Below are 25,380 nucleotides of genomic sequence, written 5' to 3' on the forward strand. Positions count from 1 at the left end.
ACTCCGTACACTGGCTGGACCTGGAGATCTGCGCGAGCACGCACTCCACCATCGCTTACCAGTAACTAGCAAATTCCGGATTCCGGCAGAGCCTCCGACAGTTGAGAAATGAGCACAACGCCGCCCCCAGACTGGACTGGACTGGACTTGACTGGACTTGACTGGACTTGACTGGGCCGTATCAGACAGTGGGCTTTTCTGACAGGGGTCGATCACCCGTCTACGTCTCAACAATGGCAGTCCTCTCGTTTCATGAATGCCTCGATCAGCTTCCCTCCTACCGCCAATTGCCCCAGCAGCCTGACTTACCATCAGGCTGTACCTGGGGATTCTGGGATACCGATGGAAAGCGAGATGAGCTCGGCACACTCAATCTCTTGACGCCGGAAGTGGTGGCGAACGCGGCCCGGGAGATTCGAGAAGGGATATCAGTCTCCCTCAAGTGAGTGGCACTCCCTGATTGGATTGTGCACGGCATGCCCGGCAAGGCAGAGGCAGAGGCAGACTTGGGTGTCTTCGTTCTCACACTCGAGGTCTAATTCCTGTCCTGCAGCTGGTCGCTCGCGAAGCCCAACCTCCCGGTATTCCAGCGGCAACGGCTCGAGCACACCATCATCAACAACAAGACCAAGGGAAGTGCCAACAGCTTCGACGACGAAGTCCGGTTCAACACCCAGTCCGGGTCGCAGTGGGACGGACTTCGCCACGTCGTGCACCGCGAAGCCGGGGCGTGCTACAATGGAGTGCGAGAGGAGGATGTGGAGGCGCGGGATTCGAGTCTGGAGACTCCCCTAGGCATCGACAGTGAGTATCTGAGACACTGCAGATGTTACAGTACAGTGCTGGCTACGTTGATAGCACTTAGGCTCTGATTCTTGACCCCTCACTCTTGAGTCTGACAAGACTCCTGGCCCCCGACTCCTGCCTCTTGCTCTTGGGTCCTGACAGGCCCGGCCCGGCCCCGTCCCGTTCGCCGCTGACACCCAGGACTGCAGAATGGCACGACCGAGGAGGCATCGTTGGCCGCGGCGTGCTCGTCGACTACGTCGCATACGCCCAGCGCCACCAAATCCACTACTCGCCCGCGAAGTACCACGCCATCAGCCAGCACGAGCTGGCCGAAGCGGCGCGCGAACAGGGCACCACCTTCCGCCAGGGAGACGTGCTGATCGTGCGCAGCGGGCTCATCAAATGGTACAACGAATGCTCCGACCAGGAGGTGCGAGACGCCTTCTTCGCCGATCCGCACAAGCAGTCGGTGGGCGTGAGCCCGACAGAAGACGCGGTGGAATGGCTCTGGAACCAGCATTTCGCCGCCGTAGCGGGCGATGCTCTGGCTTGGGAACCAGTGCCTTATCCTGCAGACCGACCATGTGAGTTGTTTTCCTTTTCTTTTCCTTTCCCCTTTCCTACCGACTCACTGGCCTTAACCTGCGAGTTCTTTTCCTTTCCCTTCTCCTACCGGTGCCTTGTCATGACAGTTGTTTTCGATTTTCCTTTTCCTTTTCCTGGCAGATCGTCCTTCTCCTTGTCCTTTTCCCGGAAGATCATCGCCTGTGTTTCTGCATGGTTCGACCAGAGCCGGACCAGAAAGCGGGTGCTTCAGCTAGAGGGGGAGACTGGGCTGAACTCAACAAAAATCAAACCAAACCGAGCTGATCACCTACATCCCTCAGCCTTTCACCAGCATCTTCTCGCTCTCTGGGGCACCCCGATAGGGGAACTGTGGGATCTGGAACAGTTGGCCGCCACGTGCGCTCGATTGAACCGCTATTCTTTCTTCTTGACCAGTGTGCCGCTGAACGTTCCAGGCGGGGTCGCGTCGCCGCCGAATGCCGTAGCTGTGTTTTAGACATGGCCTGGTATAGGAGGTCTTTAGTCTGGGGAGAGAGATATGTGAGTACTGTACATACAGACTGGGACCACTTCGGCCCTGGATTGACGAAACCACCAAGGGTCGGGGTCGAGGTGAGAAGGAATCACCAGAGAACAGACACACGAGTACAAGATAGTAGTTTGGCATCAACGGGCAGAGAATAGAAGAGATCCCATGACCGGATTCCCTTGTTGAAGTTTGGATTGATCTATCTCTATTGTGTTTGTTTTGGCCTTGATATACACCCTACCTTGATTTACTTTCATCTTGATATACACAAATGCCTATATTTATTTTCACCTTGATATTGTCAAAGGTTGAAATGTTCCATGTTCATCTATCCAAGGGTGGCACGGAGATCGCAGGTTATATAGTATAGTATAGTATGCCTAAACCAGCCTTCTGGATAAAGAAAAGGGCTGGGAATGCGCCTAAGTTTGACAAGTATAAAAATACAAGGCTGGGCCTAGGTCGGGCAAACAGATGTCAATACAATCCAATACAATCCAATGCAATCCAATGCAATCTAATGCCATGCGTAGGTATTGTCCAGTAACTTTACAGCTCGGAGACTGCAGCTTACTTACAAAGCACGTCAAAGTACATACATATGGAATCTGGTAGACCTCGGTCGGAACTACGGAACCCGGCATTGACGCCCACGGCATACCAGAGCATTCCGTCGAGACTTGCCTCGCTCGTTCGATCCAGGCATGACATTCATTCTAAGTATGGATATGATGAGTGGCTGTCACCTGGATCCGCTCCGTACCGTACATACCATACTCATATGCCAGTCAGCCCAGTCCAGTGAGACACAAGACGCAATAGAATAGGGCTCGAAAAGGAGAAGAATCACCCACCACATCACACCACACAGTGAAAGACAGTCAAGCTGGCCTCGTGAGTGTGGGAACAAACCAAGTCAGTCACTCGGATTAGCAGGAAAGGAACCGGAAAAGGAAACGGGTGCAGCAACAGCCTTGGTACAGTAACAGTCTTAGCTGAGCAACAGTCCTAGCTGCAGCAACTGTCTGGGTACAGCCGGCCGGGTCATCTGAAGGTTTTACAGTATTCACAGTACACAGTACACAGTACGCGTCTTAGTGATTCCCGATCACTTCGTCCTGATTACTCTGATAGCAACCACAAACATGCCGGTTGCCATTGTCACGGGAGCGTCCCAAGGCATCGGGCGCGGGATCGCGGTGCGGCTGGCACAGGACGGATTTGACGTGGTGGTCAATGACATTGAGCGGCAAAAGGAGCGACTCGACCAGGTGGTGGGCGAGATCCAGGCCGGTGGGCACCAGGCGCACGGGGTGGTGGGCGACGTGAGCCAGGAAGCCGACGTGCAGGGGCTGGTGGACGCGGCGGTGGCGCGGTTCGGCGGGCTGGACGTCATGGTGGCCAACGCCGGCCTGCTCGAGACGGCCAGCCTGCTGGACATGACGGTCGAGCGGTGGGACCGCAGCTACGCGGTCAACACGCGCGGCGTGTTCCTGTGCTACAGCCTCGCGGCCAAGCAGATGATCAAGCAGGCCCGCGGCGGCAAGCTGATCGCCGCCGCCTCCATCTCCGCCTACCGGCCCAGCGGCAAGGCCCCGGCCTACTGTTCCAGCAAGTGGGCGGTGCGCGGCCTGACCCAGTCGGCCGCCCTGGAGTTGGGCGAGTACGGCATCACCGTCAACGCCTACTGTCCCGGCTCCGTCAAGACCGGCATGTCGACCGTCTTTGCTGAACGCCTGAAGAGGGATCGAGAAAAGGAGGCGGAAAAGGCGGCGGCAGCCACCCCAAACGGCCCCGGCGCCGGTCCAGCGGCAACCCCGTCCGTAGACGAGGTGTACAAGACATCGTCGCATCGCAAGAACGCCCTCAATCAAGAGCTGTTCCCCGAGGACATTGCCGGCCTGGTCAGTTTTCTGGCCAGCAAGGATTCGTCCCGCATGACCGGCCAGACCATCATCTGCGACGGAGGTGAGTCCAGCATGCATTGTGATTTCATTTCTTTGCTTGCTGCTGTTTGTTGCGCTAACCGCTGCTTGTCAGGAATGTACTTTTCGTGATTGTCATGAGATCAGATCAGATTACGCCACCACACCAACCTCGGTCGATGTTCCCATCATCGAATGTCCATGGTTGATTGATAGTCATGGTTATGTCCATGTCGACGGGGCTATAGACCGTGGCTCTGGTTACGACTACTTGGGTCAGGGCTTCTACAGACAGGTAGCTCTAGCTATGGCAACTGGGGCCGGGGGGCTAGGTCTAGGGCTAGGGACTAGAGGATGGACTGGTGGGTGCTGTGCTGTATATAAGTCGAATGGATGAAATACGAAATGACCAGTTATTCTAAACATTATTCCCACTCCCAATCCTACTCCCACTCCCACGTACTGTATAAAGATCCAAGAAGCGACGACGACGACTAGGCAAGTCACCTAGCAGTTGAACAAAACACACACTTTTGAGATGGTATCAGTAGAAACGAGAGACTCCCTACTATACTGTCTATAGTTATTCTGATCGCTGATTGAGAGAGCGAGAGGCATCGGCCTAAGGCTTCACAGTCTCACTGTAGTACGTGCAGTGAGTGTCTTCCACTACGTATCATACTTAAATACTGTATGTACTGTATGATCGACATCAATCGACAGAGTGACTTGGCCTGGGACCTAGTAGAGAAGGACGTTTAGTTACCGTGACCGTTACCATCACCACGACATCCATACTACGCCTTCAGCTCCTTCACATTCACGTCCTCATCCTGCACAGGGCCCGACCCCAGCTCGTCCTTCTTAACTGCGGTATCGTGCACATGCGCATGTTCCCTCACGTAATGAGCCACCAGGTCCTCGTCGCCGAACATGAGCGCCACCTCCTCCAACGGCTTGTTGAGCGTGTCCGGGTAGGTGAAGAAGATGACGACCGACGCCACCACGCAGCAACAGATGAAGACGAGGTAGTACTTCCAGCCGATGTTCTCAAACGCCACCGGCGACACCTGCGTCCACATGATGTTGATCAAGGCGTAGCAGGCAATACACAGCGTCGCGCCTTTGCTGCGGAGATGGGTGGGAAAGATCTCGTTCGCCTGGAGGGTGGTTGGTCAGCTTGGACTGGTGGACGAGAGTTGGGGGATGGAAATGGAAATGGAGATGGAGATGGAAATAGAGATGAGAGATGAGAGATGGAAATTGGGAATTGGGAATTGGGAATTGGGAATTGGGAATTGGGAATTGGGAATTGGGAATTGGGAATTGGGAATTGGGAATTGGGAGTTGGGAGTTGGGAGTTGGGAGTTGGATGGAGGCTATGGGCAAGGAAAGAGCAAACATGAGAATGAAAAAGGGGCAAGTTCTTGTCAAAGGCTCACTCACATAAAAGTAGCCGGGTCCGTCCAGGAAAACCCCGTAGACAAAGATATACAGGTAAAGCATGGCAACCCCGGCAGCGAGGCCCGACTTGTTGGTTGTACCGATATACAGAGCCGTGGTGGCGGCCTCACACGCTAGCGGGATACTGACAGCGATCATGCCGCAGGCCAGCATGATGTTACGCGGGATGCGGTCGACAATGAGCATGGAGGCCAGGAGAGACACGAATCCAGAGAGGACAATGCCACCCTGGAACTGGAGGGTCTGCGCGGGCGAGTAGCCGAGCGAGGCAAACAAGGTCGGACCATAATCTAGGGTGCACCGCCGGTATCAGGAGATGTGGATGAAGGTCAAAGGGAAACGAAGAGCAAACTTACTCGAGACCGTGAGAGTGCCGGAGCTGTAGAGAAAGACCAGCAGCGAGCACGAGATCAAGGCGCGCTTCCGGTACGAGGGACGGGTGACGAGGATCTTCCACGACGAATCCAGCGACCGGTCCATCTCAATCTGCTTCTTCATCTCGAGGAACTCGAGTTCGGCGTAGCTGCTGTGGTCGTGGTCGGACCGGCGATGGAGGCGCTCGATGATCGACCGGGCCTGATCTTCGTGTCCCTGGGCCAGCAGCCAGCGCGGACTTTCGGGAATGCGGAAGATGAAGATGTTCCCCAGCGTGATCAGCGGCGGGAGACACACAAACGCCAGCGGCGCCCGCCATTGCTGTCCCGACCCGTTCTGGTAGTAGTAGAAGCCGACGCCGACGTAGCTGGCCAGCACGTAGCCGAACGTCGCCATCAGCCCGTTGATGCTGGCCAGCAGACCACGCCCATGCGGTGGTGCGATCTCGGTAATCCACAGGGGCACCGAGGTGAGGAACATCAAGCAACTATGTACATCGGGTCAGCCTTGTCGTGTTTAAGGGGGATAGTGACAGTGACCGCCACTACGACTACCACTACAACTGCCACTACTATTGCTTACCTCCATCCGGTGAAGAAGCGGAACACGATGAACATGGCCACGTTGACGGAGCCGGCCACCAGCGCGGCCGATACGATCTGGATGAGACAGGCAGTCAAGATGGTCTTGCGTCGACCAACCCGGTCGGCAAACCACGAGTTGAAGACGGTGCCGAAGAAGCCGCCCACGTAGAACAGCGAGTTCATGGCGCCAATGATGGACGCCTCATGCGGGTTGTTGAGCAGACCCATGTATTCGTAGAAGGACGGCTGGCCTGGTCCATGTTAGTAGAGTAGTGCCTGGGGTGGCCGGGCCGGGCCCCCAACTCTCAACTCACCCAGCGTCGTGGCAATGATGGCCGACCCAAATCCAAACGAGACACTCCCCCAGCACATCCCAATGATGTACAACACCGTTTGCTTCTGGTAGTGCCGCCGCTTCACGTCCAGGTCGGGGCTGCGAGAATCCATCTTGGTAGCTGTGGCTGTGGCTGTGGCTTGGCGGTGGCTGTGATGGTGATGCAGAAGAAGGTAAGAAGACGACAGGGGGAAGGAGGAGGAGGAAGAGGAGAAAGAACAGGAGGAGAAGGATGTCAGAAGAAGATGAAACTCGAGTGAGGGTGTGTGTTCCGTCTCCTCCCTCGTCCTCTTCCTCTCCTCCTCGGCCATGCATGCATGCATACTAAATTGCGCAAGAGCCCTGGGATGGAAAGCCATGCTATCCCCAGATCCCGACTTCGGTTTCTTCCATCCACAGGTGGGGCAGACCACCGGCCTGAGGGCTGGGGCTAAGGCCAGGGCTCTGGTACTAGCTCTGGTACTGTCCTGTCAGTTCCCCTTTCTTCGGCCTTCGGAATCAGGAAATTCCCACGGGGTTGTGGGTGGGGTATTCGACGACGGTCCAGTACATGTACGGAATACTGTACCGACACTACAGCAACCAAATGTCTGAATAACAAGAAAACCAGCAAGGCTGGGACTGGACATCGACATCGCCATCGATATCGACATCAAAAGCAACAGGAACAGACAGGCCCCCAGTCGAGCTGCACCTCACCGCACCACACCGTGCCCGAGTCTGCTGTTTGAAATGGCCGCAGACCATGTCTTCGCCCTGATCGTCGGTGGTGGCATGTCTGGCATCACCCTGGCCGCCCAGCTGCTGAGCCAGAAGAGCCTCCGGCGAGGAGAGTTTGTCATTGTCGACCGCTGGGACGACTATGGAGGAGTATGGGAGGCCAACAAGTATCCCGGGGCCGCCTGTGACGTGCCCAGCCACGCCTACGTCCTGCCCTTTTACTTGAATCCCAGTATGGCGTCCTCCTACTTTTCTTATTCTTCTGCAAGCCCGGATACTGACGGCTGACGGGCACAGCTTGGTCGCGGGCATATGCAACCCAGCCGGAGATCCAGCAGTACTATGCCTCGGTGGCCCAGCACTACCGGCTCCGCGAGTGTTCAGTCTTCAACACCACCGTGCTTTCGGCCACCTGGGACGAGGTGACCCTCAAGTACACGGTCGTTGCGCAAGACAACCGCAGCGGCAAGCGTCGCACCTGGATCGCGAACGTGGTGGTCGACGCCGGCGGGCAGTTCTGGCGACCCAAGTACGCCGCCATCCCCGGGGCCGAGACGTTCAAAGGCGCGGTCTGGCACACAGCCGAATGGCGAGACGACTATGATCTACGAGGCAAGCGGGTGGCCATGATCGGCACGGGGCCCAGCACTGCCCAAGTCGCGCCTCGCATCCAGCCGCTGGTCAAGGAGCTCATCCTCTACCAACGGAGTGCCACCTACTGCATGCCTCGCAACGACAAGCAACAGCCCGGCTGGAAGAAGTTTCTGTTCAAGTGGTTCCCGCCTTTGTTGTGGGCGTACCATCTGTGGTACTATTTCAGCGTAAGGACGGCCCGATCTCACGGATCTCCCGGTTCTGTACCCTATACACTGTGAGGCATGGCATACTAACGTTCGGCACGTCCTGTAGATCGAGGGCAGCATGAAGATGTGGCTCTCTGGCACGCCCGAGCAAGCCCAGGCCAGCGCGTACGCTCTCCATCACCTGGAGACCACGGTGAAAGACCCCATCACGCGGGCCAAGCTGAAGCCGACGTCGCAGTTTGGGTGTAAACGCATCCTGTTCCTCGACGACTGGTACCCGATGTTCAACAAGCCCAACGTCAAACTCATCACCGACAAGCCGCTGCGGATCACCGAGGACGGCATTGTGTCGAAGCCGGCCCAGCTGGTCGAGGCCGATGCGGCCAAGAAGGAGCCGGTCGACGGGTACAATCCTCCGGTGCCGGTGCCGTTGTACCCCGCAGCCACCGACTCCGAGTCCCAGTCCGAGGTCGAGGAGAAGATCGACGTCCTGATCTGGGGCACCGGCTTCGACATGACCCACCAGGGGAGCCACTTCCAGGTCAACGGGATCGGGGGAGCCAACCTGGAGCAGCTGTGGGAGAGCAGCACGCCGCGCGGGTACTATGCAGTGGCGGTGAACAAGTTCCCCAACTTCCTGATGATGCTGGGGCCCAACTCGGCCAACTTCTGGTCGAACCTGACCATGGTGTGTCTGGTGCAGGCGCGCTTCAACGCCCAGTTGATCAAGAAGATCAAGGCCGAGTGCCGCACGGCGCCCTACGCGTTGAACGTTAGCGAGAAGGCCCAGACGGCCTACAACAAAGCCATCTACGGCGCCATGGGCAACATTGCCATCCTCTCGCCCGGCTGCCACAACTACTACACCAATGACAAGGGCGAGGCCACCTTCTGGAACCCCATGCACGGCTGGACTTATGCCTGGCGCACCTGGTGGCCGAACTGGGCCGACTTTGACCACTACGGCCCTCGATTCACGAAATCACCGAGGGTTGGGACCAAGGCCGGGGCCGAGGCCAGGGTGGGAAAGAATGCAGATATCGTGGTCGAGACGGCCGCGGTGGGTGCGTGAGAGGAAAATAGGGGGGAAAGAGAGAGTCACCTTGTGTGAGCATATGTGTGTGCGAGAGAGGGAGTGTGAGTGACAGTGTCTGTGAGTGAGTGGTAGGCTAGCCAGGCAGGGAGTCTTGTACATACTGGGCATACACAGTAGTTGAGACATTGGATGCATCGATCAATTCTACACCGGATACTATGTACTCCATAGTTACCAGTCATCCCCGACCCCGACCCCGACCCCGGTCTCCTCTGCCCGGTCTCCTCTGGCCAGCCTCTCACCGGTACGTCGTACTTCCAATCTTCTGTGGCTTCTCGTGTACCCACAGCAAGTACAGCGGCTCTTCGCCGTGGTTACGGACGCCATGTTCCAGACACGGCGGGACATAGACGCCGTCCAGCTTTCCCAGCTCTTCATTCCCGCGGCCGGCATTGATCAGAGCCTTGCCCTGGAGCACGACGTAGTGCTCGGCGGTCTCATGGCGGTGCGGGACTATCTTCTGGGCGGGCGGCACCACGGTCAAGCCGATCGACACCTTGTCGTTCTCGACGGCCTGGCCGCGGTTGACGTTCTCGTAGCCCACAGGGCCGGCCACCCAGTTCACCATCCAGCGGGCGAACTCGACCTCCCTGGCTCGGTAGGCGTCGTACGACGGCTCGAGGTCGCGGAAGTTGACGACCGAGATCTCGTCGACCTGCGGCGGGCCGGTGTAGATGCCGTCCATGAAGTAGACCGACGTGCCTTTCTTCTCGATCCCGTCGTGCACCCAGATCAACTCGCAGTCCTCGGTGCCGCAGTTGCGCACGCCGTGCGGCACGCCCTTGGGGATGTACACGCAGTCCAGCGGGCCGGCCACATGCTTGTCGCCCTTGCCGTCGAAGCCCTCCAGCTGGCCCTTGATCACCACGTAGATCTCCGTCACGCTGTGGTAGTGCAGCCCCTTTTGCTTCTGGCCCACCCCCATGTGCATCAGCCCCGTCACCGTGTTCTGGCTGACCTGGGCCGTGTCCGGGTTCGTGTTGATGTGCCCGGCCGGCCCGCCCACCCAGGTGATGAGCCAGCGCATGAACCCGGGCTCCTTGGCCGCCGGAACGTGCCAGGACGGCTCCAGGTCTTTGTACGGAATGATCCTGTGCACCAGCTTGGACGTTTCATTCACGGCGTCCGCCTTGGAGAAGACCGGCGGAGTGGTCTGGCCATTCTGCGCCATACCGTCCAGTATACAGTGTAGTGTATAGGACTTGTTGGTGGGTTGTGCAGAGCTCGGTCGCGCTGCCTGATACTGTAGCACCTAATGAGGTTGATGGAGATGGAGGGTGCCAGACAGTCAGCCACCACACGACAACAGAAGCTGAAGAGGTGATTCGACGTGCGGAATATGAGGCCTGATTGTTAACAGGGTCTATACGTACGTTAATTACATACTGCCCGGCAGTACATACAGGCCAGGCCAGGCCAGGCTTAGGCCCGACCTGGAATTCCCGAGGCTCAGGGTTCGGATCTGCCCTTGTGAGTCTCACCTACAGTATACCTGATAGAGTTCATGGGCGATACAGGACAGTATCCGTACATAATTCCGAAAACTGCGTGTCCCTCCCAGCCTGAGCCCCCGGTTATACCCCAGATTTCCGCCTCTCCTGGAGATTGCACATGGTCCGGGGTTTCTATGCAGTTATCTCTGCTTCTGGTGGTGCCAGTGCCGGTGCCTCTGCCTTCATAAGGGAGATGGCTGCCAGGACTGTTTGGTCAGGCACAGCACATCCTCCAGCCCCCCTCGCGTCAACATGGCCTTCGCAGGCGTCACCACCATGGACGACAAGCAGAGCCACTACAGCACCAAGATGGTGTTGGCTGTCACCGGCATCTCAATGGGCGCCATCAGCTATTCGTATGCTGGGTCGATCGTGGGCACCACCTTGGGTGAGTGACTCTGTCAGCTAGCTGCTAGCTGTATCTCCCCCTGCGTCATGCGCGGTGGCCGGTTGTGAGCGGTCCGGTCCTGACATTCTGTGATACCATCAGGCCAGCCATCTTTCATCCAATACATGGGATTGGCCACCAACCCCAACGCCGAAGGGCTTATCGGCACCGTGGTCGGCCTGTTCTACGCCGGAGGGGTCTTTGGCGCGCTTCTCAACACCTACCTCGCCGACAGCCTGGGCCGTAGATGGACGACAGCGATCGGAAGCATCATTCTGGTCATCTCGACCGGCTGCCTCGCCGGCTCCGTCAATATCGCCATGTTCATTGTTTTCCGATTCTTCGTGGGCATGGGGTGAGTTTGCTTCGAATAGTGATACATACTCTGTACACCCTCCAGCAGTGCTAACTGACACGGTATAGTGCCTACATGCTGTACCTGACCACACCGCTCTGGGTCACCGAGCTGGTCCCGCCGCGAGGCCGCAGCATTCTCGTGGGCATCGTCGGCCTCGGCGGGGTGGTGGGCTATGTTCTCGCCGCCTACGTCGGGGTGGGATTCTTCTACTACGACTCCAAGCAGGCTGCACAGTGGCGAGCGCCGCTGGCCATCGGCTGCCTCCCGCCTCTGCTGCTGCTGGCCTTTCTCCCCTGGCTGCCCGAGTCCCCCCGCTTCCTCCTGCAAAAGGACAGGACGGAACAGGCCTGGGCCATCGTCCAGGACCTGCATGCCACCGCGGCCGACTCGCAGCACGAATATGCGCAGGCCGAGTTCTTCCAGATGAGAAAGCAGCACGAGCTCGACGCGTCTCTCGACGGGTCCTGGATCGCCATTCTGAGGCGTCGCTCGTACCTCCGACGCGCCGCCATCGCCTTTTTCCTGCCCGTCATGCTGTACTCGACGGGGAACCTGGTGGTCACTAGTACGTACTCTTCCTCTATAAAGATCACGTATCACGCATCGACGTGACTAACCGCCGACGCAGCATATGCCGCCTCGGTCTTTGCCCAACTTGGCTACGATGCCGGAGCCTCGTTGCAGCTCCTGGCCGGTCTCTACGTGGGCGCCATCGTTGGGAATCTGATATCGCTGACCTATGTCGACCGCGTGCCTCGTCACAAGATGCTGGCCGGGGGCGTGGTCGCCGTGACCATCATCATCTCCATCGAGACCGCCCTTCAAGCCACCTACCTGGGCACCGGCAACAAGTCGGGTCTCGGCGCCACTGCCGCCTTCCTGTTCCTGTTCCTGATCTTCTTCAATCTCTTCCTCGAGGCCATCAGCTGGTACTACGCCAGCGAGATCTTCCCCACCCACCTGCGCTCCAAGGGCATGACTCTGGGCGTGATCGGCTTCTGCCTGGTCGACATCCTCTGGTTGGAATTGGCCCCGACCGCCTTTGCTACCATCGGGTGGAAGTACTACCTTGTCTTCATCTGCGTCTCCGTCGTCTCGGCCGCCTTCATCTTCTTCACCTTCCCCAACACCTTGCATATGCCGTTGGAGGAGGTGGCCAAGCTGTTTGGCGATGACGACCTGGTGGCCGTCTACCAGCGGGATATTCACATTGATCACGAGAAGCACCTGGTGGTGGAGGAAGCGGCTGAGATTGAGGATGTCAGTGCGGGGACTGGTACACCGTCCAGCAGCAGCAAAGCACATGCGGTGTGAGAGTGCCTCGCCGACTTGGCCTAGACGTCAGTAGTCGGTCAGAGTAAAGATTCTGGTTTTTGGTTCTTGGTTCTCAGTCCACAGTCCACAGTCTACAGACCACAGATGGGCACATATCAACTCATCCGTGGATGAGCTCTCCTAATCCAGCCAAATTCAATCCAATCCAATCCCACTAGGTGTTTATTCCACCCCCAGAGCCCCCAACGGTCATTGTAGTATAGGACACATAGCAGTGCCATGTCTTCCGTAGGTCACAGTGCTGATCGAGTCTGTCGAGCCGACCCGACCACTCACTAGCTCTACCCCAGGTGCCACCCCTGGCTCGCGGAAGGTCGTTCCATGGCATGGGCATGCGCCGAGCAGGACTCTGTAGTGCCTAGAGAGTCCCCACGGACGTCGGAATATGGGAATAAGGACTTGAAGTGCCACCTGTAGCCAGAAACCCTCCCACGCGAGAAGTATTTCCGAAGGCCGAGCATGCTGGTCATGGCTGAGGACCCTGGGACATACAGCTCTGAGATCATGGGCGAACCTTGACCTGACCATCATATAAGGGAAACATCTGAGGCGTCACAGCTTACCATAGACGTTGATTAGCATCCAGCCCGAGCCCATTGTATCGCATCGCATCATATCACATCGCCTCTCTTCGCCTCGCCTCGATTTGTCGACGGCACTTGAAGAGCAATCGGGAAGAAAGAAACCTGCTGAGCAGACCACCACCCTCACAGTCACAGTCACAACCACAACACCACAGCCACAACCACCATGGGATCAGTTGGACCAGTCGACAAGTAAGTTTCGCCCCATTCCAGTGCACACACATGCGGCATGGCATCGCAGACACCGTGAGCCCAGAGCGCGGCTGAGGGGGAGGCGAGGCTAATACTGAGATCAACCACAGGGGCGTTGTCTCGGTGGTAGATGGCGTGACGGTTAACTTTGACCCGATCGAGCTGCCGGGCCAGCGCATCGTGCACGGCAACACGTTCCCGCTGGTGTTGAAGATGAGCAAGCCTGAGGGCGAGGGGGAACTCAGCCTGGACGAGGCGGCGCGGGCGCTGCGCGACCTGTCGGAGCGCGGGATCACGACGGAACTGCTCAACAAGCACGGGGCGGTGATCCTGCGCGGGCAGCCGGACGCGTCGCCGCGAGCCATGTCGGTGCTGGTGCACGCGGCGGAGGAAGGGCGCGGGCACTTCCCTTACGACCAGCTCGGGCTGGCGGGCAGCCGCACGGTGCACGAGAAGGAGGTGTTCAGCGCGTCCGAGGCGCCGCCGAACCTGTGGATCTACCAGCACAACGAGTACTCGCGCTACACCAAGTTCCCCAGCAACATCCACTTCTTCTGCCACGCCGCGCCGGCCAAGGGCGGCGAGAGCCCGTTCGCCCACAGCGCCGAGATGTACGACCGCGTGGCGGCCGAGCTGCCGGGCTTCCTACACGACCTGACGGAGAAGGGCCTGATCTCGCCCGACGTCTACCGCCCGCCCGGCAAGGAGGCCAAGAACTTCATCTTCACCTGGGCCGGCCCGCTGGCCTTTGGCCGCGACATCCAGCCCGGCGACGACATGGCTACCATGAAGCGCAAGGCCGAGATCCAGGCCGCGCGCCTGACCCCGCATTTCTGGTGGCGCGACAACGACGAGCTCGAGGTCCACCAGCACGTCCCTGCCGTGCGCCGCCATCCCGCCACCGGCAAGCCCGTCTTCTTCAACAGCCTGGCCGGCCGCTACGGCACCGCCTACGACCGCGGCGCCACCGACCCGCCCTACGTCGGCGACGACGGCATGGCCTTCCCCCCGGCCACCTACCGCGACGGCTCCACCATCCCCAAGGAATACCTGCATCGCACCTGGGAGATCAGCCAGGAGATCGCCGTCCTGATCAAAACCCAGCCCGGCGACCTGGCCCTGGTCGACAACTACCAGGTCTCGCATGGCAGAGCCCCGTGGTTCGAGGGTGAGCGCAAGATCCTCGTGAGCATGTGGGACACGGATAAGCCGGAGGAGAAGATTTTGGATTTGTGATGCTGAGCGTAAGCCTGAGCCTGAGCCTGATGCCATATAGTACTTCTCCCACTCCCGACAATAGGGCAAGGCTATGCCCCTTTCCCCTTCATTAGGATGGGTTCAGTACAGGACGATACATGTCTTTTGCCCTGCCCTTTGTACGAGGCGACGTTGAGGTCTCTTTTCTTTCCCTACTCCTACCCCATGCGCTTGCGAGAACCCCTTGGTAGTTGACCACACTGTGCCCTCTGGAGGGAGAAAATACACGATTGGCATGCAATGAAAAACTACAGTACACCTAAGCTCTCTGTATATGTACGGTAGTCACTGACCGCGGATATGTATATATCTTTATATATATATGAATGACATGCTCCAGTTGCGGCTGTCAGAGACAATATATACTGTGTGGCTATTGTCCATTCGATAGTGTATATGTACTGTACATAGTAACTAGGCCAGGCCAGGTCTGCCTCTTTCTCAAGTCAAGGCACAATCACCGCTTTGACCGGCACACCCTCAGCCACCAGGCGCAAAGCCTCGTCGAGCTTGTCGAGCGGGAAGCGATGAGTGACAAGGTCGGCCAAGCCTAACCTGGGGCCGTGGTGCATGGCAATCTCGACGGTGCGATAGTATGCCTCGATCTCGATGCCCAGACTGCCGATGATGGAGAGATTGAGGTTGTTGATTCGCACCGGATCGATCGTCGTCGCCGCCTGGCCCGAGTACAGGCCGAGGATGAGATACCGGCCGTTGGCGCCCAGCAGGTCAAAGCCTTCGGGAAACGCCGCCGCCGCGCCGGCCGCCTCGACCACGACGCCGGCCCCGCAGCCCCGAGTGAGCTGCTGGATCTCCTCCCGCCGCTGCTGCTGCGTCGTGTGCGCCACCGACAGCGTCTTGGTGGCCCCCAGCCGTGTCGCCACCTCCAGCCGACTCGCGGGGTCTCCGATCACGGTGACGGTGCGCGCCCCGGCCAAGCTCGCCAACAGCGTCGAAGCGAGCCCGACGGGGCCGGAGCCTTGGATGACCACATCGATGTCGTTCCAGTTGAAGCTGTTGGTAGTGTTGGTGTTGGTGTCATTGTCGCTGCTACCACCGAGCCTAGAAAACCCTCTCAGCGCCGTGGGCATTGCGCACCCAAACACAATCACGCTCTCCGCTGCCGTGCCGGCCGGCACTCTGATGAAGGTGCATCGCTTGCTGAGCGTCGCGTACTCGCGGAAGCCCGCTGCATTCGGCCCGCCCGCCGCCACGGGCCAGTTGAGATGCTGGCAGCGCAGCGGGTTGGCGATGCGGCAGTCCCAGCAGCTGCCGCACGGAGTCGACGGCATCCAGTACAGCAGATCGCCCACGGCCAGAGGAACCCCCATGCGGTCGGTCTGGATCTCGCTGCCCAGCGCCTCGATCACGCCCACCGCCTCGTGTCCGAAGCAGATGGGCTGCGCCGGTGCCGCCATGTCGCCCCGGACTCGGTGCGCGTCGCTGCCACACACCCCGGCCATGACTGTGCGCACCAGGATTTGGTCGGCCTGAGGCGCCGGGCTGTCTTCCTCGACAATCTGGATCGCTGCGCCGGGTTTGGTGAAGATGGCTACTTTGCCTCGCCTCATTTTGTCACTGTGGATGTCACTGTCACAGTCACTTTCCACTGAGTCGGAGTCCGAGTCTGAGTCTCAGTCTGAGGGTGATGGGCAATGTGCGATGAGATACCAGTATCAGCCTTGAGAATCAATAACTAGCGACCAGCATCTAGCATCCAGCATCCAGCCTGGCATGCCAAACCAGTCAAGAGCCCAAGGCAAGCTCCAAACCTAGGGTTAGGGTTATTTCAATACAGTATGGATACTGATAGTTACTGATACTGATACTGATACTGACACTCAACGTCCAGCGTCTGTTGTCATGGAACATACAGTACAACCGAGATACTACGTACGAATACTACCAGGTCGTCTGAGACACCTTAGGTAGAGATTACTATTAGCGCCTCTCTCTCTTCCGGAACTCGGAAATTCGGCGATGGGGCTTACTGTGGACACAGAATATTCCGATTCTTAGCCTCAGCCTTCCTATTCGTCCCCTTTCTCGTCGAGAGGCATCATCCACTCAATACTCCATATAGGAGTGGCACGACGAGGCTGAACGAAAAGGATTGACATTCGGGTCAAGGCTTCAGACTCTAACCATTTCTATCAGCCCACACAGCACATGAGTCGGAGGTGGGTGGTTGCTGTACAAGTGCAGACCGTAGACCGTAGACTCTAGACCATAGACTCTAGACTCTAGACTCGGATGGTACTACTATGACTGAAACTGGAATATCAATCTTCGAATCCATTCATTCCCGCGGCCGGCGTAACCTCCATCTACTGGCATGGCACTGCTCTCACAAGATGACGGGATGCTCATCGACCGTCATCTCATTGTCTAATTTATCTCCCGTGTTCCTGTCCCTGCTGTCGCCGCCACCTCCCACAGCTTTCACTGCCTTGGCCCTTGAATGTGCATGGGCCTGTGCAGGGTCAGGCTCCGGGTCGGCAAATTCCACGTCAAAGTCATCCGGGTTGGGCGTGATGACCATCTCGTGGTATTCCGACGTGGTCCAGGGCATGTTGACGGCCTGGCGGCCGAATTCGTTGACGTAGTAGCCGGCGCCGGCCGACTCCCAGATCAGAGTCCTGTTGCGGGCGTCGAGGCGAGCCTGGTAGTCGTCGTAGACGGCGGGCTTGACGTCCATGCTCTTGGCCTCGTGCTCGATCATCCACACCACCGCCTTGACCGCGTACCGCGCCCAGATCTCGGCCCACGAGTACAGGCTGCCGCCGCGGGGCTGGTGGTTGGGCCCGTACAGGCTGAACAGGTTGGGGAAGCCCGGCATCACCATGCCCAGGTAGGAGCGGGCGCCGTCCTTGTTCCAGGTCGACTCCAGCGACACGCCGCCCTTGCCCACGTAGTCGATGGGGAAGAAGTACTTGCCCACCTCGAAGCCGGCGCCCAGCACAATCAGGTCAAACTCGCGCTCCTTGCCATCGCGCGTCACGATGCCCTTGTGCGTGATGCGCTCGATCCCTTCCGTCACCAGCTCGACGTGCGGCTGCTTCAGCACGTCGTAGAATCCGTTGTCCACCACCAGCCGGCGGACCAGCGGCGCGTAGCTCGGCGTCAGCTTGGGCACCAGCTCCGGCCGGTCGCGGAACTTGTCCTTGATGAAGTTGGTCAGTGTATTGCGCACGTCATCGTTCCTCGCATTCACCGAGCCCCCTTGCGCCTCGTAGTCATGGTCCACCACCTGCAGCGCCGCCAGGTCCAGGCTGCGGAAGTAGGCAGCGTAACAGTACCAGTTCCAATAGTACGGCATCGTGTCGCAGAGCCATTGCATGTGGTCCTGCACTTGCGCCCGGTACCCATCGTATGCCACAATCCAGTTCGGGGTGCGCTGGTACACCGCCAGGCTCTTGACCTGCCCGGCGAGCCCCGGGGTCAGCTGCGTGCCGGTCGACCCCGTGCCGATCACCGCGACCCGTTTGTCTTTGAGGTCGACGCTGTGGTCCCACTGCGTCGTGTGGAACATGGGCTTTTGGAAGCTGTCGATGCCTGGAATGTCGGGCTTCTTGGGCGTCGCGAACAGCCCACTGGCACTGATGACCGAGTTGGCCACCACCGACTCGTCCTGGCCCGTCTCCTTGTTTCGCACCGTCAGCTGCCAGGTGCTGGTGGCCTCGTCCCACACCGCGGCCGTGACCTCGCGGTGGAATCGGAAATCTTCCTTGACTCCGTACTTGGTGGCCACAAACTCCAGGTATTTCTGCGTCTCCTGGCGAGAGGCAAAGTACTCCGACCAAGGGTAGTTCTTTTCAAACTTGTACTGGAACAGGTAGCTCAGCGTGTCGACCCGGCATTCCGGATACGAGTTGAGAAGCCAGGTCCCTCCGACGCCGCCCTGCCGCTCGTACAGCACATACGGGATCCCGAGCCGTTTGAGCTGGATTGCCGTCGCGATGCCGCTCAGCCCGGCCCCAATCACCACCACCTTGTGCCGAGCAAGCTTCTCCAACGGCGGTTTCTTGCTCCACTCCACGCCGCGCGGGTACTCGTCAAAGGACAGCTCCTCATACCCGGGAAGGACGTCCCAGTCCTTGATCATCAACCCGGCAAAGAGATTCATCAGTTTGCGAGCCTCGTCGACGGTCGGTGGAGGTGGAACCTTGGAGACGCCGCCTTTCAGCAGGAAGTCGACTGCCTTGTCCTTGACGATCTGGATGTCGTCTTCACCGAGAACGTAGTCAAACAGGACGCCACCGCGAATCTTCTGCTTGCGGATCTTCATCGTGGCCAGGTCGGGGTCTCCCGTGACCTGATACAGGGCCATGCGCAAGGCATTGATCCCGGCCTTGTCGACAGCCTCGCGCACAAAGGCAGGGTCGACATTCTGGGTGGGGGCAGTAGCAGCATCGCTTTCGCTCGAGTTTCCGTTTATAAAGGGGGACATGGTGGAGTTGACCTCGACAGAGCATGTATCCTCTGCCATTAGGATCGTCTGATGCTGTCAAGGCCTGGGCTGATATACATATGTCTATGCCATGTGGATGCCCGGCTTCACCCTCCTTGGGCGCTTCGGAATCTCCACCGGAGGCCGGAAACAAGGCAGGGTCAGTCCACTTGGGAGCCATGGACGGTAACTTACGCTTCACACGCTCACGTTCGCCTAAGTCCGAGTTGTGATGCAATCCTTGAACGGGCCACCCTATGGCTACAACTAGCGGGGGCCCTCCCGAGGAGCTGCGGCTTACAGGACACACAGAGGGAGGCTCATGAAGCCATCAGTTGGAATGCCATCACCCAATGCTGTTCAAGCCCGGACTGGAGTGCCGACTTCTAATTCTTGGTGCTACGGAGTACCCGTCTATTGTCCATATGCAGCTCACCAACCACTCTAGTCACCGGTTCAGGTCAGATCTTGGATTCGGCCTCCGTAGCCAGCACCTCCTGTGCCAGAAGACTGGCCCCATCTAGCACGCCATTCATACCGACAAAGCTGACAATCTCCAGCATGTCCATGATTTGTTCGGGGGTAGCTCCGAGCTGCACGGCGTTGCGCATGTGAATCTTGGTGCCCCGATTGTAGAGGTGCGTGGTTGACGCATCGAACGCGCAGTAAATGAGCTCGCGGATCTTGGGCTCGATCACATTGCGGCTGTTGGGCAGGGATGAGAAGCTCATGTAGGCCTCGAAGAAATCCGGGTCGAGCCGTAACACGGGATTCCAGGTGTCGGTCCAGAACTTGCGCCTCTGGATGAAGTCTTGCTTGATGGCCTCGCGGCGGGGGTCATTCTCCAGCGCAGGAATCAGGTCTTCTTTGCCCTGGTCTTGGAGTACCTCGAACAGAATGGGGACTGCTTGGGTCACCGTGTGAATGCCGACCAGGCTGGTCATGCCGATGACCTCCATGATCTCCTCCTGGGTCGCTCCCACGGCCAGCGCTGCCTTGATATGCGCCCGCACGCCTGGCGAATATGCCGTGGTGCTGCAAGCTTGAACTGCAATCCAGATGAATTCCTGCTCCTTGAGCGACAAGTGTTGCCGGGACTGCGGCACATTGTGCATCCTCATGTACCGCTCAAAGAGGACCGGGTCCAGCCGAAGAAGATCCTCCCAGCCTTGCGTCCATGTGTTGTTTCCCTGGAGAAATTGTCGCTTGAGATCTTCTGGAGATGGAGAGGCAGAAACAGAAGCAGACGTAGAGGCCGACATATTCGCCGTCAGGGCACTGGGAACACTCGTCGAGGGAGAGACCTGGCTGGCTGTCCAAACCTCGGAGCCAACAGAACGACCGTTGGAAGTGGGAGGTGGGAAGGGGAGGTGACTGGGATGAGGGAGTCCAAGTACTGCCTTCGTACCGTACGTAGTAGTGATGGCAGCACTGTGTGTGATTAGCAAATGTACTCCGTACGTGGTATCTTACCAAGTCGAGGGAGGTAGCCGTACTCCGTGCAGATACAACAGTCGTCCGAACATTCCGTTGAATACCGAGCAACCTCGTTCTTGCCAGGATAGAGTGGCCCCAACCCAAACTAGGGTAAAGAGAAATCCTCAGGCCGTAGCCCTGAATGCGGTTGAGTTGGCGTTGCGGTGGCCTGAACCTCAGGTACTGGGCGTTGTACATAAACCATGGCAAGCACCATGCTCAAGGACTTGCTACAAAGGTGCTGACATCTGCCTAATAATGGTGGCCGGATCTGCTGCTTCTCACCCTCGCCCTGTAATAGTGCCTTGATTTGTGGCATCACACCATGAGCCCAAGCCACTCTATAGGGACTCTTGGCTACTGTCTAGGGTGCACCTAGGGAGGACACTCTAAGCTCCTATAGGTACCTAACCTATTGTATAGGTGCCCAGCCAGGTGCCAGCTGCAGATTGTGCAGTGAGTGGCAGGCATAGTTCGGGATCCGTGGTGCCGAAGTTGCCGGCTCGTTAGGCCTCGTAAGCCTAAGCCTCCACAGCCCCGGACTCTCCCAAAGGTGGGGTTGAGCTCCCCCAGACTGATCCTTCATTCCCTATCCCCATCCCATTCCCATTCCCGTCCTCATCCTCATCCATGCTCGAGGTATCAGCTTGTGTTCTACTCGTCAGCCTCAGAAGATGATGGTCGAGTCGTCAATCTGAAGCTCCTTTCGAGCGGCTTTGACCGTCTTACTACACCCTCGCCGCCTATAACAGTGACCTACAAGGAACAATCTGCAGTCTCAATCTGCAATCTGCAAAGGCCTTCTACCGGACTACTCAGGTGCCACAATGTCGCCAGTCACACAAGGTCAGTGTCCTAAATCATATCTCCTTCGGTATTATCTTCCTAACACTGACAAACAGGCCCTCCGTCCGTCCAATGCTATGAAGACTCCGCCGTCGGCGACCTCATCGAAGTCAGCGCTCTTGAAAACCTTCCTCTACACCCACCCCCCACAGCGCCTGTTTCTACCCAACGCAAGACGGCTCAGAGACGAGGCAGAAATGGGTCCCATGCCTGTATCGAATGCCAAGCGCGAAAGGTCAGATGCTCTGAAGAGCCACAATGCAGTCACTGTCAAGCTCTCAATCTGGTGTGCGAATACAAACCACCCCGCAAGAAGCGTGCAACGAACGTTGCCAGGAAGGCGAGCTTGGATCTGGGAGATACCGACGGCATCTCAAGAGACGACACACCGCAGCGTGGCATTCTGATGCAAATGATGGAGCGTATAGCAGAGTTGGAGCGGAATTACGCGAGTCTTCTGATGGATGTCAAGGCGGAATCAGACCAAGCCAGCCCGTATAGCCGTTCAGGGTCACACCCAGGCCCACAAAGCGAGTGTGCGATGGCCAACATCCCCGAAAAGGAGCTGTTTCGAGGGCGCACGTCTCTCATCGAGCAGTTCGGGGTGTTGGATCGTTCCATCGCCAGTGAGACAGCCAATCAACCAGACTCTGGCCTAGACCTGGAGGGTCAAGGCGCCAATACAGCCCCTGTCACTTGGTCTGAGCTGCCTCGGAGCAGCGAGAAGGACGTCGAGACTTTGGAGGAAGAAACCAGACACTTTGACTTGGCTTCGCTCCGGAAGACGGTCGACACCTTCTTTGCCCACCTGAATCCTCACTACCCGTGCATCAGCGAGAATGCTTTCCGGCCGCTGTTTGAGAAGTTCCTCAACAACGAGGAGCTGCAGGAGTTGGGCTACGCAGACCGGCAGCAGTTTGTCGCCCTCGTCAACCTGATCCAAGCCGAAATTCGCATCTTGAGTGACGAATGGCCGACCTCGACGCGGGCTCCCGCATGGGAAGAATTCTGCCGCGCCGAGAGCATCCTCAGCCGTCTCGCCTGGCTTGGGAACGGCAATATTATGACCATCCAATGCCTGCTGGTCAAGGCCCGCTATCTACTGTATGCCGAAAAGCCGAGTGGTGCATACGACACCATGGGCAGGGCGGTGCGCCTAAGCTGGCAGCTGGGTCTGCATGACCAGCAGTCCTGGAGCGGGCTCAGCCCGTTTGAAGTCGTCATGCGCCAGAGGATCTTCTGGACCGTCTTCTATCTGGAGCGTAACATTGCTCTGCACGCTGGCGCTCCATATCTGATCCGGCAGTCCGACTTCAAGGTTGACCTCCCCCCCAACTTGGACGACCGACTGTTGTTTCCTGACCGGCCCCTGCCAACCCCAGAAGGCTGCCCGACCGATTCGTATCTCGCCGCCGCGAGTCGATGGGGGTACCTGACCGCGGAGATCTGGGACACCATCTACGCAGTCAACGCCCAGAGGCCCACCAGCGCCGAGTTCATCGCCACCATGGATGCCCGCATTCAGTTCACCGGGAGTCGAATACCGCCGAAGCTTCAATGGGCTAGAAACCTGGATCATCTGGACGGCAACGCGCCCGTGCCACGCTACGTTCTTCGACAGGCCGCAATCTTGTACCAGGTGAGTGAGGGACATCGGGGAATCCGACGCCGAAGGCTAGACTGACGCACTCCTAGCGCATGAATCAGCTACGATTGCTTCTTCGACAGGAACGCATGCTGAGCCTGGGATTTGACGATGAAATGGCCAAAGACTGCACTACGATTTCGGGTGCGTTGATCAATGCCATCCATGCCAGCCACTACTCGCCAACCCATACCTTGACGGACCGCTACTCGGCATGCCTATACTTGAGTTCGGCACTGTTGCCTCTGGTGTGCATCATTGTTAAGAGCGAGTGCGATCCCGCCATCCGGGAAGATGCCATCCAAGCATACAATAAGGGTTTATCTACGCTGCAGGCTCTGGTCCCGAGCTTCAGTGCCGCACGCCACACACTGCAGCGCCTGTTGCGAATCACCCAGACGACCGAGAGAGCAATCCAAAGATTCCGCCGTGCCGAGCAATTCCTACTCGACCCGAGCGAGTTTGAGACGGAGACTCTTATGCTACAAATGAATGATTTCCTCGGTCACGACCATCAGGGCAACTGGGAAATGGACTTCTTCAATGACGACCAAGCTGGCCCCTACAGTCTTGGCGCAATGGACGGAATGCATGCTGACCTTTTAGGTTGACTACACATCGCGGGCAAAGGCATCCAAAGGGGCCAGTCTATCTGATTCAAGCCGGACGAATGAGACCGCCATGTACGTACCCCGGTCCCTTGGCGCCCCAAGTTATGGAAGAAGTCAATTCCACATTCCGGTTTCTCGGCATCTGGGTCCGATACATGCAACATGGTCACCTGCAAAGTCTCAGGAAGAGCCCTTCTTAACACAGAAGACTCTCCAAGGCTATCTCTCTGGCTGACTCGCGAAACCACATCAGGCATCACTTCCCTATTCAGGGGCTTCACAAAATGGCACAACCGCCGTCCGACCCTGTCATCAGCTCCGCGATGGAGGAAGTGACAGATATCGTCCCGCCGCCAGAGATAACGGCGGAAGCCAAGGGGGAAGCACCTGGACGTGGCCGGTTGCTTGGGAAGAACATCCTGGTTGTCGGGGGCGGCCAATCGCACAATGACTTCGACCCCAACCCGCCCATTGGAAACGGTCGCGCAACCTCGGTCCTACTGGCACGGGAGGGGGCAACCGTGGTCGTCGTCGATCGCTCCGAAGACGCCGCCAATGGAACGGTAGCTCTGATCCAAAGGGAGGGCGTTGGGGCCGGCTTGGTCCTCGTTGGAGACGTTTCCACCGAGGAAGGCTGTCGCGCCATTGTCAGAGAAGGCCTCGAACTGCTCAGGGGCAGGCTTGATGGCCTCGTCATCGTGGTCGGGACAGTCGGGGCACCGGCGACCCTGCCCAAGAATTCGGCGGCATATTGGGACTTCGTGATGAACATCAACCTTCGAGCACATTATCTGATCCTCCAAGAAGCATTGCCGCACATGGAGAAACTACCCACCGGGGGCTCGGTGGTGTCGTTGAGCTCGGTGGCCGCGTACCTGCCCGCCTCGCCCGAGCCGGCCTATCACGCTTCCAAGGCCGCTCTCCAGGTCTTGGTGCAAAATGTTGCCTACCAGTTTGCGCCCAAGGTGCGGGTCAACACTGTGGTTCCGGGTCTGATAGATACCCCTATGGGCCGAAGCGCAGGGACTCAGATCAAGGGCCGAAACGCGAGTGCGATCCCACTGTCCCGACAAGGCAGCGGCTGGGACATAGCTTATGCGGTGGTCTGGCTCTTGAGTGGTGAGAGCTCGTTCGTGACGGCGCAGAACATCGTCGTCGATGGTGGCCGCATTGGCACAGGCGGAAAAGGGGCCAAGAAGCTTGTGGCTGTGAACGAAGTATCCTGAGTACATGTCATAGTCAATCAACAGTATACACCCTCCACCAAATGAAAATGCCAGGCAGCACATTGGTTGGTCCTGTCTCACGGTCCGAGGCAGGACAGGCTTCCTAAGCCCTTAGTCATACGCAATACAAACCGTTGCACCGGAAGGCTGGAGAGGCCGCTGCAGCTGGTGCTGTTGCCAGGATTGTATGTAATTTCCGAGCATTCCGAAGTGTTCTGGCCGGGCGTATAATGATCATCTGGACAGTGAACAGCTTCTAAACTTAGCGATATACATATAGATAGATGAGCACGTAGACTTGCATAACGAGGTTAGAACAAAGTACACAATCTT

The 25,380-nt window shown here is 58.0% G+C and overlaps 12 protein-coding genes across 12 annotated transcripts; 7 read left to right on the forward strand and 5 right to left on the reverse strand.

The window, feature by feature from the left end:
* Positions 1-233: 233 nt before the first annotated feature.
* On the forward strand, positions 234-1,852 carry A1O3_03215 (uncharacterized protein; the record flags this gene model as incomplete). Its single annotated transcript, XM_007733353.1, has 4 exons — positions 234-442; positions 554-804; positions 996-1,373; positions 1,677-1,852. 4 exons carry the CDS (start codon positions 234-236, stop codon positions 1,850-1,852), a joined length of 1,014 nt encoding a protein of 337 aa, XP_007731543.1.
* A 1,178-nt stretch (positions 1,853-3,030) lies between these two features.
* Positions 3,031-3,942, forward strand: A1O3_03216 (uncharacterized protein; the record flags this gene model as incomplete). Its single annotated transcript, XM_007733354.1, has 2 exons — positions 3,031-3,853; positions 3,926-3,942. The coding sequence occupies 2 exons, from the start codon at positions 3,031-3,033 to the stop codon at positions 3,940-3,942; spliced, it is 840 nt and encodes a 279-aa protein (XP_007731544.1).
* Positions 3,943-4,607: 665 nt separating this feature from the next.
* On the reverse strand, positions 4,608-6,680 carry A1O3_03217 (uncharacterized protein; the record flags this gene model as incomplete). Its single annotated transcript, XM_007733355.1, has 5 exons — positions 4,608-4,970; positions 5,257-5,564; positions 5,631-6,136; positions 6,232-6,484; positions 6,548-6,680. 5 exons carry the CDS (start codon positions 6,678-6,680, stop codon positions 4,608-4,610), a joined length of 1,563 nt encoding a protein of 520 aa, XP_007731545.1.
* Positions 6,681-7,299: 619 nt separating this feature from the next.
* A1O3_03218 (uncharacterized protein) lies at positions 7,300-9,162 on the forward strand (the record flags this gene model as incomplete). The annotated part of the gene is made up of 3 exons (XM_007733356.1): positions 7,300-7,519; positions 7,585-8,108; positions 8,197-9,162. 3 exons carry the CDS (start codon positions 7,300-7,302, stop codon positions 9,160-9,162), a joined length of 1,710 nt encoding a protein of 569 aa, XP_007731546.1.
* Positions 9,163-9,424: 262 nt separating this feature from the next.
* On the reverse strand, positions 9,425-10,357 carry A1O3_03219 (uncharacterized protein; the record flags this gene model as incomplete). The annotated part of the gene is made up of 1 exon (XM_007733357.1): positions 9,425-10,357. The coding sequence occupies one exon, from the start codon at positions 10,355-10,357 to the stop codon at positions 9,425-9,427; it is 933 nt and encodes a 310-aa protein (XP_007731547.1).
* Positions 10,358-10,931: 574 nt separating this feature from the next.
* On the forward strand, positions 10,932-12,739 carry A1O3_03220 (uncharacterized protein; the record flags this gene model as incomplete). Its single annotated transcript, XM_007733358.1, has 4 exons — positions 10,932-11,067; positions 11,170-11,422; positions 11,491-11,990; positions 12,054-12,739. The coding sequence occupies 4 exons, from the start codon at positions 10,932-10,934 to the stop codon at positions 12,737-12,739; spliced, it is 1,575 nt and encodes a 524-aa protein (XP_007731548.1).
* Positions 12,740-13,510: 771 nt separating this feature from the next.
* A1O3_03221 (uncharacterized protein) lies at positions 13,511-14,772 on the forward strand (the record flags this gene model as incomplete). The annotated part of the gene is made up of 2 exons (XM_007733359.1): positions 13,511-13,536; positions 13,647-14,772. The coding sequence occupies 2 exons, from the start codon at positions 13,511-13,513 to the stop codon at positions 14,770-14,772; spliced, it is 1,152 nt and encodes a 383-aa protein (XP_007731549.1).
* Positions 14,773-15,239: 467 nt separating this feature from the next.
* On the reverse strand, positions 15,240-16,364 carry A1O3_03222 (uncharacterized protein; the record flags this gene model as incomplete). Its single annotated transcript, XM_007733360.1, has 1 exon — positions 15,240-16,364. The coding sequence occupies one exon, from the start codon at positions 16,362-16,364 to the stop codon at positions 15,240-15,242; it is 1,125 nt and encodes a 374-aa protein (XP_007731550.1).
* Positions 16,365-17,140: 776 nt separating this feature from the next.
* Positions 17,141-19,243, reverse strand: A1O3_03223 (uncharacterized protein; the record flags this gene model as incomplete). The annotated part of the gene is made up of 1 exon (XM_007733361.1): positions 17,141-19,243. One exon carries the CDS (start codon positions 19,241-19,243, stop codon positions 17,141-17,143), a length of 2,103 nt encoding a protein of 700 aa, XP_007731551.1.
* A 461-nt stretch (positions 19,244-19,704) lies between these two features.
* A1O3_03224 (uncharacterized protein) lies at positions 19,705-20,505 on the reverse strand (the record flags this gene model as incomplete). Its single annotated transcript, XM_007733362.1, has 1 exon — positions 19,705-20,505. One exon carries the CDS (start codon positions 20,503-20,505, stop codon positions 19,705-19,707), a length of 801 nt encoding a protein of 266 aa, XP_007731552.1.
* Positions 20,506-21,546: 1,041 nt separating this feature from the next.
* On the forward strand, positions 21,547-23,821 carry A1O3_03225 (uncharacterized protein; the record flags this gene model as incomplete). The annotated part of the gene is made up of 3 exons (XM_007733363.1): positions 21,547-21,565; positions 21,622-23,204; positions 23,261-23,821. 3 exons carry the CDS (start codon positions 21,547-21,549, stop codon positions 23,819-23,821), a joined length of 2,163 nt encoding a protein of 720 aa, XP_007731553.1.
* Positions 23,822-24,105: 284 nt separating this feature from the next.
* Positions 24,106-25,047, forward strand: A1O3_03226 (uncharacterized protein; the record flags this gene model as incomplete). The annotated part of the gene is made up of 1 exon (XM_007733364.1): positions 24,106-25,047. The coding sequence occupies one exon, from the start codon at positions 24,106-24,108 to the stop codon at positions 25,045-25,047; it is 942 nt and encodes a 313-aa protein (XP_007731554.1).
* Between the last annotated feature and the right edge of the window lie 333 nt (positions 25,048-25,380).

This window comes from Capronia epimyces, assembly GCF_000585565.1.
Source record: "Capronia epimyces CBS 606.96 chromosome Unknown aczIQ-supercont1.2, whole genome shotgun sequence".
NCBI classification, from domain to species: Eukaryota; Fungi; Ascomycota; class Eurotiomycetes; order Chaetothyriales; family Herpotrichiellaceae; genus Capronia; species Capronia epimyces.